General features: G+C 37.1%; 1 protein-coding gene across 1 annotated transcript in view; it reads left to right on the top strand.

Moving 5' to 3' along the window:
• PRDM6 (PR/SET domain 6) overlaps positions 1-16,447 on the top strand; it is a 77,078-nt gene that overhangs the window by 8,849 nt on the left and 51,782 nt on the right. The window contains exon 3 of the mRNA XM_040090633.2: positions 1,589-1,896. Coding sequence (XP_039946567.1) covers positions 1,589-1,896 — 308 coding nt within the window. The remainder of the gene's footprint in view (positions 1-1,588; positions 1,897-16,447) is intronic.

The following is a 16,447-nucleotide window of genomic DNA, read 5'->3' as shown; positions in this document are numbered from 1 at the left end:
TTAGCTTCCACGTGTAATTTAGTAATAATTTCTTGTTGCTGAATGCTCCACTTTTTAATAGTAAAATTTAAGAGGATAACAGGAAAGAGTGTTTACATAGCATGTCTAAAACTGCAGAATACACATAGAAGCCATAATTTGAAGATGCATATTTTATTGTCCTTTAGGAGCTTTTGCTGAAATGAGGGGAGGGGTTTTCTTCGAAGTATCTGTAGGAAAGAGGCCTACTTAATACACAGTACATCCACTTTGGAAAGGAGAACATCTGAGTCAGGGCCCCTGAGAATTGAAACTGTGGTTGCAGGCAGTCTAGCAAGTCTAAATCTGTGGCACAGACCAAGAAACTCCCGCTTCTGTAATGAATGCTGTGCTCTGTTTTTATAAAGAGTGGTATATAAAATTATTAGGAGAAAGATTTAGGACTTGCTATGAGAGTAGTATGCCATAATTATTTTTTTTCCTTCATAATTCTGGAATAAATTTAAATTAAAACCTTTATTGTGCTGCAAAAATGAAATGTGAAGAAGATGGCAACCTATTTCAAGAGATTCACTGTTATGTTAACTCAGCATATCTCCAGAGAAATTAATTTTTTGAACATAAAACATTTTCCTGGAAGATGTACAATTGCGGCATGTGGAATGGTGTGTAGTGGAAACATTTAACCAAATTTTTCTTTGCTCAGAAAAGAAAAATCATGGTAGGATCTTCCCAAAATAGGGACATATCATTCATTATTAACAACAGTTAAGGAAATTAACAGTTTTAAAAATGGATCTTTTTCATAGGAATTGCTCACAATCTCAGATGTGCTGTTTTAGTGGGTTTTTATTTGTTTGTTTGTTTGTTTGTTTGTTTGTTTTTTGCCTAGCTTCAGTTCATGTAACAAGCAAAAAACCCATGCATTCTTATTCAATAAATAAAATTTCAAATGAGTTCTAGGAACCACTATTATTTGCTGCATAATTTCAGTTTTAAGATTAGATTTGTCTTTAGGAATGTAAATGGACATGCAGGTTCCAATTTGTCATTCATAAGGTTCTGGTTTATTTGTTTTATTTTCCAAACAGACAGGCATGCACACACACATGTTAATGTAAAAAGCAGAGTGAATGTTCATTTAAAATAAGGATTAAATTAAATCTTGTTCCAATTAAATGCTTCGGCTGAGCTGTGGTAAGGCAGTTGAGAGGGACTGGTAAGGCACTATGACTGTGCTTTAAAATGTCTCACTTAAACACGTTGGGATGGTTTAACTGGGCTGTTTGTATTAGTAAAAAAATTCATCTTTAAAAACATTGTTAATGTAAATGAATCTTGGCAGGTTTGTGAATACACCAGGCTTGCAAATTGTCTGCAGGACTTCTGCTCAGCCTTTGGAATTTCTTATTTAGGGCTTTGGTGAGATCTGGGAAACCAGCCTGAGCAGCACACAAAGGGGCACGGTGTGAATGGGTACTGGCTGTACTGCCACAAAATGACAGGGCAAGCACAGGGGTCGTGATGTGCATGATATGGCCCATGGCAGTGGTGGTGGTGGTGGCCAGCAGCACCGTACTGATAGTGTTTTTCCCTCTTTGTCCCTCAGGATGTGACATGTGTGCTGATAACCGCAATGGTGAGTGCCCCATGCACGGGCCCTTGCACTCTCTACGCCGGCTGGTGGGCACTAGCAGCGCGGCCGCGGCAGCTCCTCCACCCGAGATCCCGGAGTGGCTCCGGGACCTGCCCCGGGAAGTGTGTCTGTGCACCAGTACAGTGCCTGGCCTAGCCTACGGCATTTGTGCAGCACAACGGATCCAACAGGGCACCTGGATTGGGCCCTTCCAGGGAATCTTGCTCTTGCCAGAGAAGGTTCAAGCAGGTGCCATCAGGAACACTCAGCATCTCTGGGAAGTAAGTTATGTCTTTCCTTCCTTGTCAAATTTGATCTTTTTGAAGTAAGCATGGAGTGTGGTTGTATGAAGTACTAGCACCAAAACTAGCCATGAAAATAAGCAAATAAAACCTCAATTCAAATAAACAGAGTAAGCAGATTTAAAAATGTAGCCCGGGCAAGCAAAAGCCTTGCTGTGATACAGGCTAGCCAGAAAACCAGCACAGAGCTCCAGTTGGTCTGCAGAAGAGCTGGCTGTTTCAGGTGTTGTAATGTGTAGTAGAGAGGCTTGATCAGAGAAGTCTGAAGGTTTTACAACACCCACAGCTTTCTATATTTTGACCTGAGTTGCAAGAGCAGATGGTGCTCTCAGATCACAGCGCCAGCTGAATCATGTTAGAGCAGCACCTGTGGGTTGAGATTGAGTGTTGCACCGTTGCTGTGGCCCCCAGCCAGTCCAAGAAAGCTGCTGAAACAAGCCCAAGATCCTATTCTACAGCCTGACCCTTTGCAGAGTGAAGGAGTTAATGTTTTTTCAGTTTAATTCAGCTCTGGTCCTGTACCTACCATGCATTCTCCTAATGAAGCTTCCAGTACTTTTGTGTGAAAGCCACTTTCAGGTATCTCAAGGTTGTTTTTTGGTTTTGGTGGTTTTCGGTTTGTTTTTAATATTTGTCACCGTCTTAGAGAGGGTAACAGTGATAACTGTTATGGAAAACCTATAATCCCTGCATCTCAGAAAGAGCTTACTCTCTTCATAGTCTTTTGTCATTAATTTCTTCTTTGATTTTTTTACTAGAAGGTGTAATTTTTTAGTTCTGCTTAGTCCTCTGTAGCTGCAGTCTCTGCTTGCCCGGAAACTAACTGCAACAATCAGTAGAAACATACCCATAGATCTGTCCTATTTGCTCATCTAGACCAAATACAAATCTTCAGAATATAAGGAATCCATGAAGATGCAGAGGGTTTTTGCTATCTTCAGTGTGTGTACAGTGAAAGTGAATGGATCTTTGAAAAATATTTGGGAGGGTGGTATAATAGGAGCTCCTATGCCTTCCTATGTATGAACAAATAATAAACAACATATCAGGGTCTTTGTCTCAAACTGTTTACCCAAAAATATCACAGTGGCAAGACAGAGATTTTCACATCAAAAAGATCAGTCTCATAACACACCTGAATGTGATCAGTAGAACTGGATGAATTGCAATGACTGGGAATTTTGTTGCTGCCTCCTGTGGAGATGGAATTTCTCTTGTACAACATATATTCATAATTTGGATTTAAATGTGTTCCTACCAAAGCCCAGTGATTATAATTACAGTATTTTGGGAAATGTTATCAATCAAATATTTTTTATGGAACACTTTATAATGATATTGGAGGCTCTAATTTTTAAGTAGGGTATTGTGGTTTAGACTATTCTAATTAGCAGAATATATAATAGTAAAACAAGATTGCCAGATCCACATATTACATAAAATACTGACATTTAGATAAAATAAATGGAGTCAGATAATTTTTCCATAAATATTTACATTATCAATTTTTAAAAAAATAATTCATTTTATGCAAGTAAACTTGCAAGTCTTGACAGTATCTTTTCAAATAAACAAGAATTTTTAATCATATTTCAGGTTAACATAAAAAGTTTTGAAACTATGAAAGAAGCTAGGGCTTTTAAAATATGTATATAAGCAAACCCTGAAACAATACTAAGGAAAAAATAAAAACCAGTACTATTGTATGTACCAGATTAAGCCCATAAGTGGTTGTCAGCTTTTGTGTGTGGGATTACTCTAGTGTTCTCAACATGCAGCAGAGATTTCCCGTTGGCTAGCAAAATGCATGTATTTTAATTTAATTAATTTAAAAATAAGAATTCAATTTGATTTAACAGTAACATATTACTGGGCAGCTCGTAGTCTTGAATTATTTCTGTTAATGACAAAAACTGTTATCAAAGAAACACATACTCCAAGTTCTAGCTGAAATTTTGCTGTTTCTCATTTGCTTTGTCTTTCAATTTAGAATACTTTATCTATAAGAAAACCAATAATTAATAAAGAAAATATATTTTAAAAAGTAATCAGAGAGTGTGTGTGATTTTACAAAACCTGATCTATGAAAATGCATAAAAGCGAATGACAGTATATATCTAAGTAATTTGTATTCATGTAGTCTATACGGTATAAAAGTGTGGAATAAATCACTATAAATGATAAAGGAATGTCTCATCATAGTCCCTTTATAAAAAGTTGTGACTTTAATCAATTCTCTTCCACCAATATTTCCCAGAGAGCTGCAAATGCAAGTGTGTTTACAAATCAGCTGTTCAGCATTAGGTCTTGATGGACCTTATGGTGACAATTTAATATTTTTAGTACCAAAAATTGCATTTTGATATTTTAGTCACAGCACTGTAAAGTTGCTAGATATTTGTTTGAATTTACAGTTCTTTGTGTACGCCAGGAAAACAGAAGGGCTATTGCGAACACATTTAAGTGTAGTCACTGTTTTTGTGGCTTTTTTTAAACATTCTTTGTTGTGGGAAACATCAGAAGCATTGCATTTGATGTATAGTTCAATACCATGGAAATATGCTTCAGTCTGTCTGCACAAGTGTTCCCACCATGCACTCGATGTTTGCTTTGTATGTAATCCACACAGCATAATGTACAACAACGCAGAGTAAATTACACACTATTCCATTACCTCACAGCCGGCCTTGACACCTATGGGTGTTCATGGGAAATGATGGAGTTCTCTCACAATCAGCCAAGATAATTTTTTTGTAACTTACAGAAAGATCAGCCTTTCAGAAAGCCAAAAATATAAGTCATTTCAGTTGTAGTGCTTCCCCCCCCCCCCCCCCCCCCCCCCCCCCCTTTGGCCCGCTTCTATAACCAGGGTTTGCTTGTATTTTACAAAAAACAAAATAAACTCTGATTAAAACAAAACTCTGTTTAAAACAAAAACAGGACTGGGTGTATTAAGTAAACACTCTCTTTGGTAATACAGGCATTTATTCCAGCAGTGCTTGATAATGTTTCTGATCCTTTTTTTTTTTTTTTTAATATTATTTTGAAGTAGTGAGAATAATCCTTTTGTTATTGCAAAGAAACAGACTTTCTTTGCAATTAGGTCTTACTGATGAGGATGAGATAATTTTCCACTAATGTGTTTTCTAATAAAGAAGTGGAAAGGCACACTTGATTCCAACATATATGAAAACTTTATCTCAATTATTAATGTGTCCTTACTCCCTGGAGATAAATTAATCTAGTTGCACATGGTTTCCCCTTTCTGTTTAACATCAAAATTTAATAAGAGTAGACTTAAGGAATGTATACAATATACACTTAAATTATATTAGAATAAAACACTGAAGTTTAAATGGGCATACTTTCTAGTAGTTGAAATTTTTCAGGCTCCCAACTTTAAACTGTGAATTCTGGAAACAGCTACAAATGCAGCTTAGATGAAGAAAACTTTTACTGACAAACATATCAAAGGATACAGTCTTATGGTTTCCTGTTGTTCATATGACTGATAAAGAGTTTCCTATCTCTCTCTCTCTTTTTTTTTTTTCTTTTTTCTTCTTTTTTCTTTTTTCTTTTTTCTTTTATCAGTGGTCAAATAGTTATTTTTATTTTTCTTGCAACAGCCCAAGACTATAAAATATATTTTTTCACTTTGTTTCAATTTTACTTAATTGAAGTTTAACATTTTTGGAAGTAATGCTTTATCATATGCAGCTTTTTCTACAGGGATGAATAAAATTATATATATAAATACATATATATGTATCAGGGCAGTCATTAGTAAGTGCAACATGCTAAACCTGTGTTACGCATTTTTCCCCTAAAAAATGCCCTCTCTGCCACTGCTTCCTTCTACCCCTGGGTCCGTCCCCCCCCCCCCTTAACCCCCCCCCCCAAAAAAAAAGAAAAAAATTAACTGGCACAAGAAAGTGTGCATGTCGTCTTAAGAAAGTGCCGTATGGGTACTAATCAGCCTTCTTGCGTCTCAACTGAAGCAAAGGAAAATATTGTCTGTGCCTTCTGCTGGACCAAAACCAGGCCTTTTGCTGGGATGCACCCTGGCCGAGGCCCATGCAGCAATACTGGACATTTTTTAGCAAATTAATATACACAGAGAATCCTTACCCTTCAAATGAAGCAGTCATTACAGTTATAGTGACAGATTTGTATTAAGTTCTCAAGGCTGCAGTTTTGGACTAAATTTGCTGTTACAGAAAAGCACTGGGGATAGAATTATGTGTATGTTATCATTCTGTTAAAGTGAAAATTATGTTTCTCAGCAATCCTTCATCTAGTATTCCAGGCTCCTTGTCAGCTCTGTTTTAAATTTGTCATGTTCATGAAATTCAAGTAATTTTTTCCTGAAAAACCTCCTTAGTTACTTTACTTTTGTATCTTAAGTTATTCAAAGTAACAGCTGGTGCCATTCTGTTATTTTCTTGTTTTGCTGTTTCTGAGGATTCTGTATGATGTATGACTCTTGCATCTTTTTCCATTGAAAAAGCCCAATAATTTTTATTTTTACATGTATTTTAAGTTCCCATGCTGTGGAAAAATACCACTAATGTCATGGTCATTTAGCATGCTAAGATGTAAGCTCAGTAAAAAGATGTTCAGCACTACAGCTTCCTTGATTTATGTACCTTAAAAGAAAATTGTGCTAAGCATCTACAAAACAGCCCTCTATCATTAGTATTTCTGGATCTTTTACTAACACATTTTCCCAGATAACTTCTGTAAATTTCAAACTCTTTTCCATAAAAAGTCAGTGTGATCCCAAGTGTAGAAGATACTTTAATAATTTTTGTTCTTAGGAAAGCTAAACAAAATCCTGATGTATCTTTTAGAGGACCCGCAACTTTTACAAGACTTTCCCATGCATTATCTTCATGTATCTTCATGTTTTTGGTATGTTCTTTCTGTCTACACAGCGTATGTATTGTATGCTTAAGCACATGTGCTACAAAAGAAATCTCATTCGGCACAGGGACAGATTCTCTTCCTATTGAACAAAGTGAAGTTTGGAATAAACTTTGGTGTTTGGAGTTTGATACAGCCCCAGAATTTTAACAGTGTTACTGAAAACAGCAATTCTGAGGACTGCATGGAACACGCACGCGTCTGGACCCACACTATTCCCAGGGGGGAAAAAAAAAGAAAATATATCTATATCTATATCTATATCTATATCTATATCTATATCTATATCTATATCTATATCTATATATCTATCTATCTAAATTGCTAGGTCATGCAGGGACTATTTTTCCATGGCGCATAATCTCACCTTTGAGATTTCATTATGTAATATGCAAAAATACCGAAGTGGAACACAAATAAATAAAAAACCTCAATTCTGTCCTTATTTGACCACTACCTTTCTGTGTTGCTGACTAGGCACCAGTGTTATGGAAACATTTGACCTTTTAATTTAATTAATTATTACAGTAATTTCCACTGTTGGATGAGACTAGTTTGTAAGGCCTGGAATGGCAATTAGTTTATCATACCATTAACAGGTAATTATTTCTACTGGGTTTTGATTCAAAATTGGTAAATAAAGGCAGTACTTTAATGACCTATGCAAGTGTTCAAAATGTGTTGTGGGCCTGATGGCAGTAAGGTATTTAATATCGATTTGACTAAGTGAAACAGCGCTGTGAGCTTTTCCAGGTGGTGGTGACACTCAGTGTTCTGCAGAACTGCCTCAATCACTGCTCTATGCATTTTGGTCTCCCAGATTCCATGGCACCAAATGTGCATGGACTTTAAAGTGCAGACTTTTAAGCCATCCCTTACCATAAAAGCTGGAAAATTCAGCCCAGGCTATACCTTCCCTCTATGCACTTGGCACCTTTTCCAGATAAGTTACAGAATTCCATTATCCAAATTGTTACACATGTGTGACAGAGGTTGACCTTTAGTCATGTCAATCCTTTTTGCGTAGGCCTCGGGCTCCAGCCTAATGGCTCAAAGCCTGATTTACTCACTGTAATAAGGGCAGGAGGTCGAGCAATTGTCAGCTTGCCTGCTCATGCTCGTCTCGGAGCCTGGTTGAAGGCTGTTAACACAAAGCTTTTCAAAGTGAATTTACAACCACCACCACTGACATAGGCCAATCAGTACACCATAAATGTCAGGTTAGTGAGATTGAGCAGTAAGTAAAGCACTGCCAGCCCACTATTGGCTGAAATCAATTGCTTAAGGTTTAACTGAGAATAGCAATACCTGTACAACTACATCTGCACAACCAGCTTGAAGGTGGAGAGTGAGATGGAGGGTGGTTTAGGTAGAATTACTGACTAGCCACAGCCTTGGCGTCATGTCCTGCATTTGTTCTCCTTCTGTTTGAAAAATGTCTGCTCTGAGAGAATCCATGGCCAAAAAGTTGTTATACCAGCCTTTTAGTTATAGAAATATGATTATTCTGTTTCTTGGTGGGTTTTTTTTACCTATGGAAAAAAGGTGTAAGGGGTAGAACTGTGGGCTGTCTTACCTGGACAAGGGATGTTAAGAATGTTTTTAGCATCTTATTTCAGTAATTCTTAACTATTTTTGGCCCTCAGTTCCCAGAAGGTTTTTTCATAAGGAAACTGTGGCTTTTTTTTGCCATTGTCTTGTAACTGGAAACTATCAGAGGTTTCACTAAAGAATGATTATCTACCTGATGGTCTGAATATCCATGAGATGTAGTTACCCGGAAGACTGAATGTTTTTATCATTTTGTGTAGTGACAGCTTGGACAACAATTCATTTGGCTTTGAAAGCATCAGCATTAAAATGTAGAAATCCATTAAAATGCTGTATGCCCGGATTTATAAATTAGGCAATTTCCTTGATTATTGCAATCATTTACAAAATTGATTGTCCCGGTGTGGTATAGGCAGATTTCAGCAATGATCATTGACAACAGGCGCATCCTCTAATACCTATACTCATTGTTCTTTAAAAGAAAAGCCACTCTGCTGTGAGGTTACTCTCCATCTCAAGGTCAATTATGCATTGAGAAAGTGTACTAATATAGAGGATCACATATCTTTAAAGTAGAACCACATCAGCTATTTATAGCCCGTAATGATAGCCGGAACACTTATTTTTCCTTCTGTTTGTAATTTGTTTGTTGACAGCCAAGTCATTCACTTGAATCTGTAGTACATATACTTTTTGTGATCTGTTATTGAAAGACAAATAATTTTGGCAAATTGCAGCTGTAAATATTTATTTGATTGATGATTTAAAAGTCAATAGTGTGCTTTATTTGTTGCATCTTGAAGTTCTAATTAACCAATAGATATAGAGCACAGTAGCTTGATGTAGGTCAATTATTTCTGCAAGACACGATCAAGAAATGATGTCACAAAGCAAATATGCTCTAGAAGATTTCCCATATTAAAACAATCACAATAAAGCCACAAAATGCTAGCCACCAACCACAAAACCACACTGTTTCCTACTTATATGGAAAAAGGTAATTTGCATGGAAAAAACCTTAAAATGCAGGTGATTTCAGGAGATTCTTTTTGCAAACTGTACATGAGACCCAGTTGTAGCTGGCAAAAAGCTATTTTGTATCATATACGTATCAGGAGTTCCCAAGACTGATGTCCTGCAGCTGTTAATCAGTCCCTGCCTAGACAAGACAGCCATTGATGTCACTGGGAGCTTTGATTTAAGGACGTCTTCAGGCATGACTGAATAACACAGTACCAGTGTAATCACAATTCTTATTTCTTTCTTTTTTTTTTTTTTTTTAAGATAGGTTAGTCGCTCTTTCAGATTGGCAGAACCACCTGCATATTGTCTGCTGCTGTCTATACAGCAACAATATTACAGTAAATGTAAAGGGATCTTTGTATAAATGCATTCATTAGACCTAAAGACAATATTGCTGTGAAGAAAGTGAGGTTTGCACTGCCAGTAGCTGTGTGGTAATTGCACTGTGTTTAGTTAGATGAGTACTAGAATCAAAGAAAAACCTTTTATTTTCTGTATCTTGCAGAAAATTTACAGCTCATAAATTTGTTGTTTGTACTGCATTGTATATTAGTTACCTGGATTTAGCAAGATGTACATAAACAATTCTATATTTTATCAGTAATTGAACCTCATACTTTCTGTGTGGAGACCTACTGGTATATAAGAATGTAAATTTGTTGACCTGAGGGTATTTCTAAATATGTTTTGATTTCATCTGTGGAACTACAAAGTAGAGAATAGTTGTTTTTATCATGACTGCCAGTTCCTATGAAATAGAGGCCATAGGAAGACTCTGTTTTTCATGTTATTCACCCATAATGGAGCCCTAGATTTGCAAATTGAGTAGTGGCCAGTATAAAAACCCTAAACTAGTAATTCTACATTAAGCAAAGTGTCATCTGAAATGCATATGAAGTACGCAAATCTGTTTTTACCTAGACTAATCTTGTTCTGCAAAGGTCACTTTTTTGGAATATTTTACACGTACTTTTTGCCTGTTGCCATGTCAGCATTCACTGTGGAAAGCAAGGTATTAACTGTTGTCAAACTGTGAAAAGAATTTTATAACAGTGTGTACTGGTGACTAACACCATTTTTAGACCATAATTTTGCAAAAAAACCTCACCATGTAAGTATTTTTTTTTTTAAAGTAACCTCTTTTTTAGATTCTATTTTTATTTTCTCTATTTCTGTTTCTGTTTCTGTTTCTGTTTCTCTTTCTATTCCTATTCCTATTCCTATTCCTATTCCTATTCCTATTCCTATTCCTATTCCTATTCCTATTCCTATTCCTATTCCTATTCCTATTCCTATTCCTTTATTAAGCTGTCTTGAATGCCCTCCCCATTTTCACTGCTCCAATAAAAAGAGATGAAAGAGACGCTCAGTCACTTTGACAAAAATGAGGAGAACTCAGATTGTGTTTGGTGTGGTGTAGGTGTGTTTGTGTGTTTGGTGTGGTTTTTTGTTTTGTTTTGTTTTGTTGTATAATCAGTTTCTAATAAAGCACATACTAATTTCCAATTGGAGAGGTGAAGAGAGAGTTGTAGATTTTAGCCTGGGTTTATGGTCTTAAATAATTTATTTTATTGTGACCAGAAATATTTCAGTGATAGATGCAGTAACAAAGTGACATTTTTCTGCCACTACAAAAAATTATTTGTCTTTCAGATCAAACATTATGAGATTTGACATTTGTTGAGAAAAAAAGAATAAACCGTTTTAAAAAAAAAAAAAATTCTTATCCATAACTTAGGGCCATTAACCATCTCAGAGCAGGAAGACTGGTAGGATTCCTAAATGGCATGCATTCAGAAAGTTCAGGAAGAAACATTTAATGAACATAAATATGTTTCTTTTTAACTGATGCAAAATTATCATCACAATACTTACACAAAACTAATAGGTACCTGAAAAAAGGGGTTAATTTTAAAAAAGTTTACATCCAAAACTGTAAATTGCAGATTAGTTTTGACCAGTTCTAATAGAAATGCACAAAAAGTTACACAAACTTAGAAATTTCACCCGAATCTGTTGTAACCCTTTGGGGCAGTTCTTGAAATGTACCAAGCTGGGACCTCAGCTGTGTTTCCAGCAGTGTTCTTTTTTGCATGGACCCAAGCCTGTGTGTTGTTAGATACCATGCCCTGATTCTAACATTTTTCTTCCTGATAACTGTGAGGTCTTATTTCTGTGTGGGAACCAAAGATTTTCACCCACCTGAATCTCTTCTGTTGCTCATGTACCAACAGTGTAGAGTTTAATTTTTTGCATATCTTTCAGCATGTTTAAAATTCAGAGTTTAAAAAGCTCAGTTTCTGATAAAATTTTATCAAAATATAAGCAAAATGAAGATTAATACTGGCATTTCCTTAGACCACACATTAATCATGAAAATATGTAGGAAAAAATGGGTGCCAAATAGATGATCAAATCTTTGCATCAGTGTTACCTCATCTGAATTCCGTTCTCTATTTTGATCAAACCAAGATCACATTCAAGTTGCTTGGAATTAAAGGTTGTATTTTAGGAATATTAACCTTTCTGCTTGTTTCTCCTGGATGGTGCTCATATGCCCCCAGTCTAGGAGGTTGGTGAATTTTGAGCAGTCGGGACTTCAGCAGCAGCCACAGAGCCTGGGCTCAGGGGTGTCTGCAGCCCACCACATGGCAGAGCCTGCATTAGAGTAGGCTATATATCTGAGCCTGGGTGGGCTCAGACCATAACTCTGGCTGAGTAGCTGTTTGACCTTGAGGTCTGCCACTCCCAACAAAAGATGGCCGAAGGTCAGGCTGAGGTCCGTAGCCTCCCTTTCCTCCAAAGACCATATTTGTCTGTCTCTTTTCTTAACCTTTGTGAGTTTTTGTTTATTCAATAAGATGTTAATTTTCATGCCCAAATTACATGAAAATGACATGACCCAGTGGCAGTAGCATTGCAGAAGTTTTACCTTGTTGTCTAAAACTGATTTTTCTTTTACTTTTGAGAGGCTAATTTGTGTGCAATTTTGTAGTTTGCTGCGAAGCCAAATCAGATGGTGTCTCATTCAAAGATATAGTAACTGCCATTTTGGATCACTTTAAAGACTTTGGTGGAGTCTTACTCTCCTTAATCCCTCGTTCTTAATTTATATTTCTTCCACATTATTACTTATCTCTTCTGGAATCTCACAGGTCCACGTATTATACTTTACACTAGTCATTTACACCCTATGGCCTGCAAGTTGCAGAGGCTGTATTTATGATCAGAAGTAGCAATGCCTCTCAGGAGGCTATCAATCACAATTGGAAATAACAGGGATAGCCACTGAAGAAGTTTGCTCAGTGCCTCCTGCCCTCTCTGAAGATGAGCAGAACTCTGCTTCTGTTGTGCACCCAGCCACTGGTTGGCAGTCAGGTTAGGAGAAATGTGTGTTTGGCTTTCATTTGTCTGTTTTAAGGGATGAAAGACATCAAGGATATAACACTGCTGCTGCATCTGCAGAGAAAATAGCTGGCTACAGTGATAGTTAAGACAAGGCAATTTATTGTCTTGGCAATAATTTATGATTATAGACAACTTAGTGCCTATATGGACCACCATTGGGTCTGTTTTACTAATTTTTAACTTTTCTTACTTTTCTTACTTTTCTTATTTTTTATTTTTTATTTAATTATTATTTTAAAACTATTTGTTACTGTAAAAATTATTCTTGTGATTTTTGTGCAAACTGATATGATTTTATTTTAGGGCTTCCTGTACAGGGAACAAACGTCTTGGCGTTTTCCTTCTGTAGTGACAGTGATTTGATTTATTTGAAGAATTAACCCTAAGCTTGCTGTTGAGAGCAACCATTATAGCTGTCATCTGACATCAAATATGGAAAAAAAATTCTCATTCAAAAGCAAAGTTGGTCTGGATGTACATTAATATTTCCACAGTTAATTCCGCTGTTTTATTAAAATAATGCTGCAGCCATTCATTGCAACTTGATATTAACTTTTTTGCTAAATATCTAACAGGATTAATGTTGAGAAATTTTTTGAGAAAGACTTTGTAGTTCAGCATCCAAGTATCAGACTGCCATAGACTGAAAGGCTGACTAAATTTCTCCTTCATACCCTTTGAAAGTCTCAATGTAAAAATCAGAGAGCTAGATATCTTTTTCTCAGCAAACTCAAGTATCTATACAGGCTGAAAAAGCAGACCTTTAAGTCACAGGAGAAATTGGAATAGCAGAGAGATGCAGGCTGTTAAAACAATGTATTTGAGGAAGATGAAGAATAGGCAGTGTAATGACAACGAGTTTGGAGAAAAAGCCAGGGCTTTCTCTGACTATGAGTGGGGTAGAAGATTACTGCTATTCTTTCTCTTTGTTCTCAAAGATTAGAGGAAATTTTAGCACTCCCGCAAACCAGGCTAGACTTGTCTCATGAGCATTGCGCGGCTGTTACTAATCTATTACTCAGTTTTGTGCTGGTGCTGTCTGATGATAAGTCATGTATATCCCACAGAATGTCATGGGCAAAACATTAAAAAATTATAGCATTCAAAACCAGTAATTTTCACGCACGTGTTCTACTCTGGATTTTCCCCAGACTTTTGCTGATAAATTTAAATATTTTATCTACGTCAAAGTTTCAAAACTTGAAAGTACCTTAAAAGATAGCTTTATGTACAGACTTGGGCATGCAAGGTTTTCTTAAAGTTCTTTTAATGTCCTCAGCACTGTACTAGGAAACACCAAGGGTGGACCATGGGCAGGAACACCTGGGCGACAGCTTGTTGTGTCTCTGGTCTAAGCTGACCAGAGCTGACCAGACAGGAGCTTGCTGTGGGGTGTAAACCGTGTGGGCATATGTCTGCTGGCACAGTGCCATGCCCAAGGGTGTAAATCCTTGCAAGTGTAGTTGTCTTATGGGCTGAAACCCCATTGTACCCAGACAGCGTTATGAGTACAGGGAGCTGAATCTCCATGCCTTCTGACATGACTCTGCTCCATTCCTGTCAGGAAAAAAATTGTGACAGTTTGACCAACACCTTACTATTCTTTCTGAAAACAGAAAGAATCTGTTTAAATCTTCCACTTGTAGCTGCAGGTGATTTATCCTACCTCTAACACGGACTGGACTGCTCAGTGGGATTAAGTTAATCAAAAGCAAGTGATGCAACTGCAAAAGCCAGAAGAGGTTTTATATTGTGTTTTTATTTGTGTATTTATATTAAGGCAGTTTTGCATATACAGGCCGAATCAGTTCTAACATTTGCTCAAACTGATCACAAATCTTATGGGTGAAAGTAGAATGGTTTCATATTAAGGTCTTGAGAACTCTAGGTAAGCTTCAGTACTTAAACCAAAGTAAACCAAACCAAAAATCAGTTGCTGTGCCTAACTACAACCAATTGGGTTAGAAGACTTTTCTCTTGAGTGTGTGACAATTGTAAATACCACAACTGGAGGCCTGGATGTTTAAGCTCACATCACAACATTGCTACAAAGTTCTGCATTTTCATTTGCTCCTTTCAATTTTGTTGGAAGCTGGTGGTGTTGAGGAACTCACAGAAAGTATGAAGTCATTTCCAGAATCAAGATTTCTGAGCTTTGCCCTGCTGTCAGACTGCAAGATTTTTTAGTCATTTTCATTCTGTTTCATGGTTGCTTGTACTTTATAGTTAGTAAAAAGACTCCAATGTTACTTTCCATTCAAGCAAAACCAAAAATGCTAGGAGCTTCAAAGAGAGAAAAATATTTAAAATTCATACATCAGTCTCTTTAATTTTTCATCCTGGAGGAGTCTATTGGAAAGGCACCAGGGGCCAAGGAGAGAGAATTTGGCTTTCTGCGTGAGAGTAGGAATTTATGTTTGAGTGGCATTTAACTCTCCAGCAAATGGTCATGGTAGCTATAAATTGTATAATATGACTAGTATCGTATGGCTGAAATGTCTTTGAAAAGTTACCTTGTATCTAGAGACCACAACTAGATTACTGTGGAAAAAGAGTACTGTGGCTGTGGAGGTGATCAGCTTCTGGAAAAAAACGCCTTTGAGTATAGTTCTTAATGGAGTGTGATGTAATGCCTTCATTATGGAAGAGGTTAGAGTTGATTTGACTTCTTGGTTTAGACATTTATATATGTAAAAGAAAATTCAACCCAGCAGAATGGATTTTCCATTTAATGGATGAGAAATGATAAAGCAAATACCATGTTTAGAAGCTGAAGCTAGAAAAAAATGCATCTCAAAAGAGGAAGGTAAATATATTTAGCAGTAAAATATAAGCATCTCTTGCTAGAAGAGTCTGGCACCTTTGGCTTTTAAAAGGTCAGCATATGTGTCAAGTTGTGCATCTTTGGATTCAACAACCTCAGCCTTTGCCTTCACGGCCTGTGAAACTCCAAAACCTTTACTTTACCTCCCAGGCTGTACATGAGGAGAGCAAGACTGTCTGCATCTTCCTTCTAGTACTTTACATACGATTCTCATCTTCACTGGGGTGTTTTCTGAGAATTTCTTCCCTCAGCTGTCCAGATAAATTCTGCTTTCTCTGTGTTTTTCCGAGGGAGCCAGAGAATTGCTGCAGGGCCTTGGATCAGGGGGAGTGGTGTGAGGTGTTAGCCCTTCATTTCATGGCCAGCATATTTGTGCCCTAGGCTGACTGCTGCTGTCCTTGCACACACGTAACAATCTCTAGAGCTTCAGGTATGGCTGTCCTGGCTCTCTCTAGGCCTCAGGCCATTAACTCCATTAACAACTCCCTGGCACTATAGGGGCACCAGGTACCTATGTCACTCAATCCTCAAGCGCATACTGGTCCTCTCCCTTTTTTCTATGTCTTTTCCTGTATAGAAGTTAATGGCCATGAAGAAGTCTGGACCAGATGATCGAACAGTCCCTTCTAGCTTTGAAATTCATAAAGCTATGAAGCCAGCCATGAAAAGTTACTGTGTCTGTGTAAACCTTATCAAAACTGAGTTCTGTTCATTCTCCAAAGTAAGAGTTTCTGTGCTTATGAATTCCTCCCAGCCTTCTTTTATGACAGAGTGCAGCACATCAGAGGAATTGTCTGATAA

The sequence above is a fragment of the Hirundo rustica genome, chromosome Z, assembly GCF_015227805.2.
Source record: "Hirundo rustica isolate bHirRus1 chromosome Z, bHirRus1.pri.v3, whole genome shotgun sequence".
In the NCBI taxonomy this organism is placed as follows: Eukaryota; Metazoa; Chordata; class Aves; order Passeriformes; family Hirundinidae; genus Hirundo; species Hirundo rustica.
This window is presented reverse-complemented; position numbering and strand designations above follow the sequence as displayed.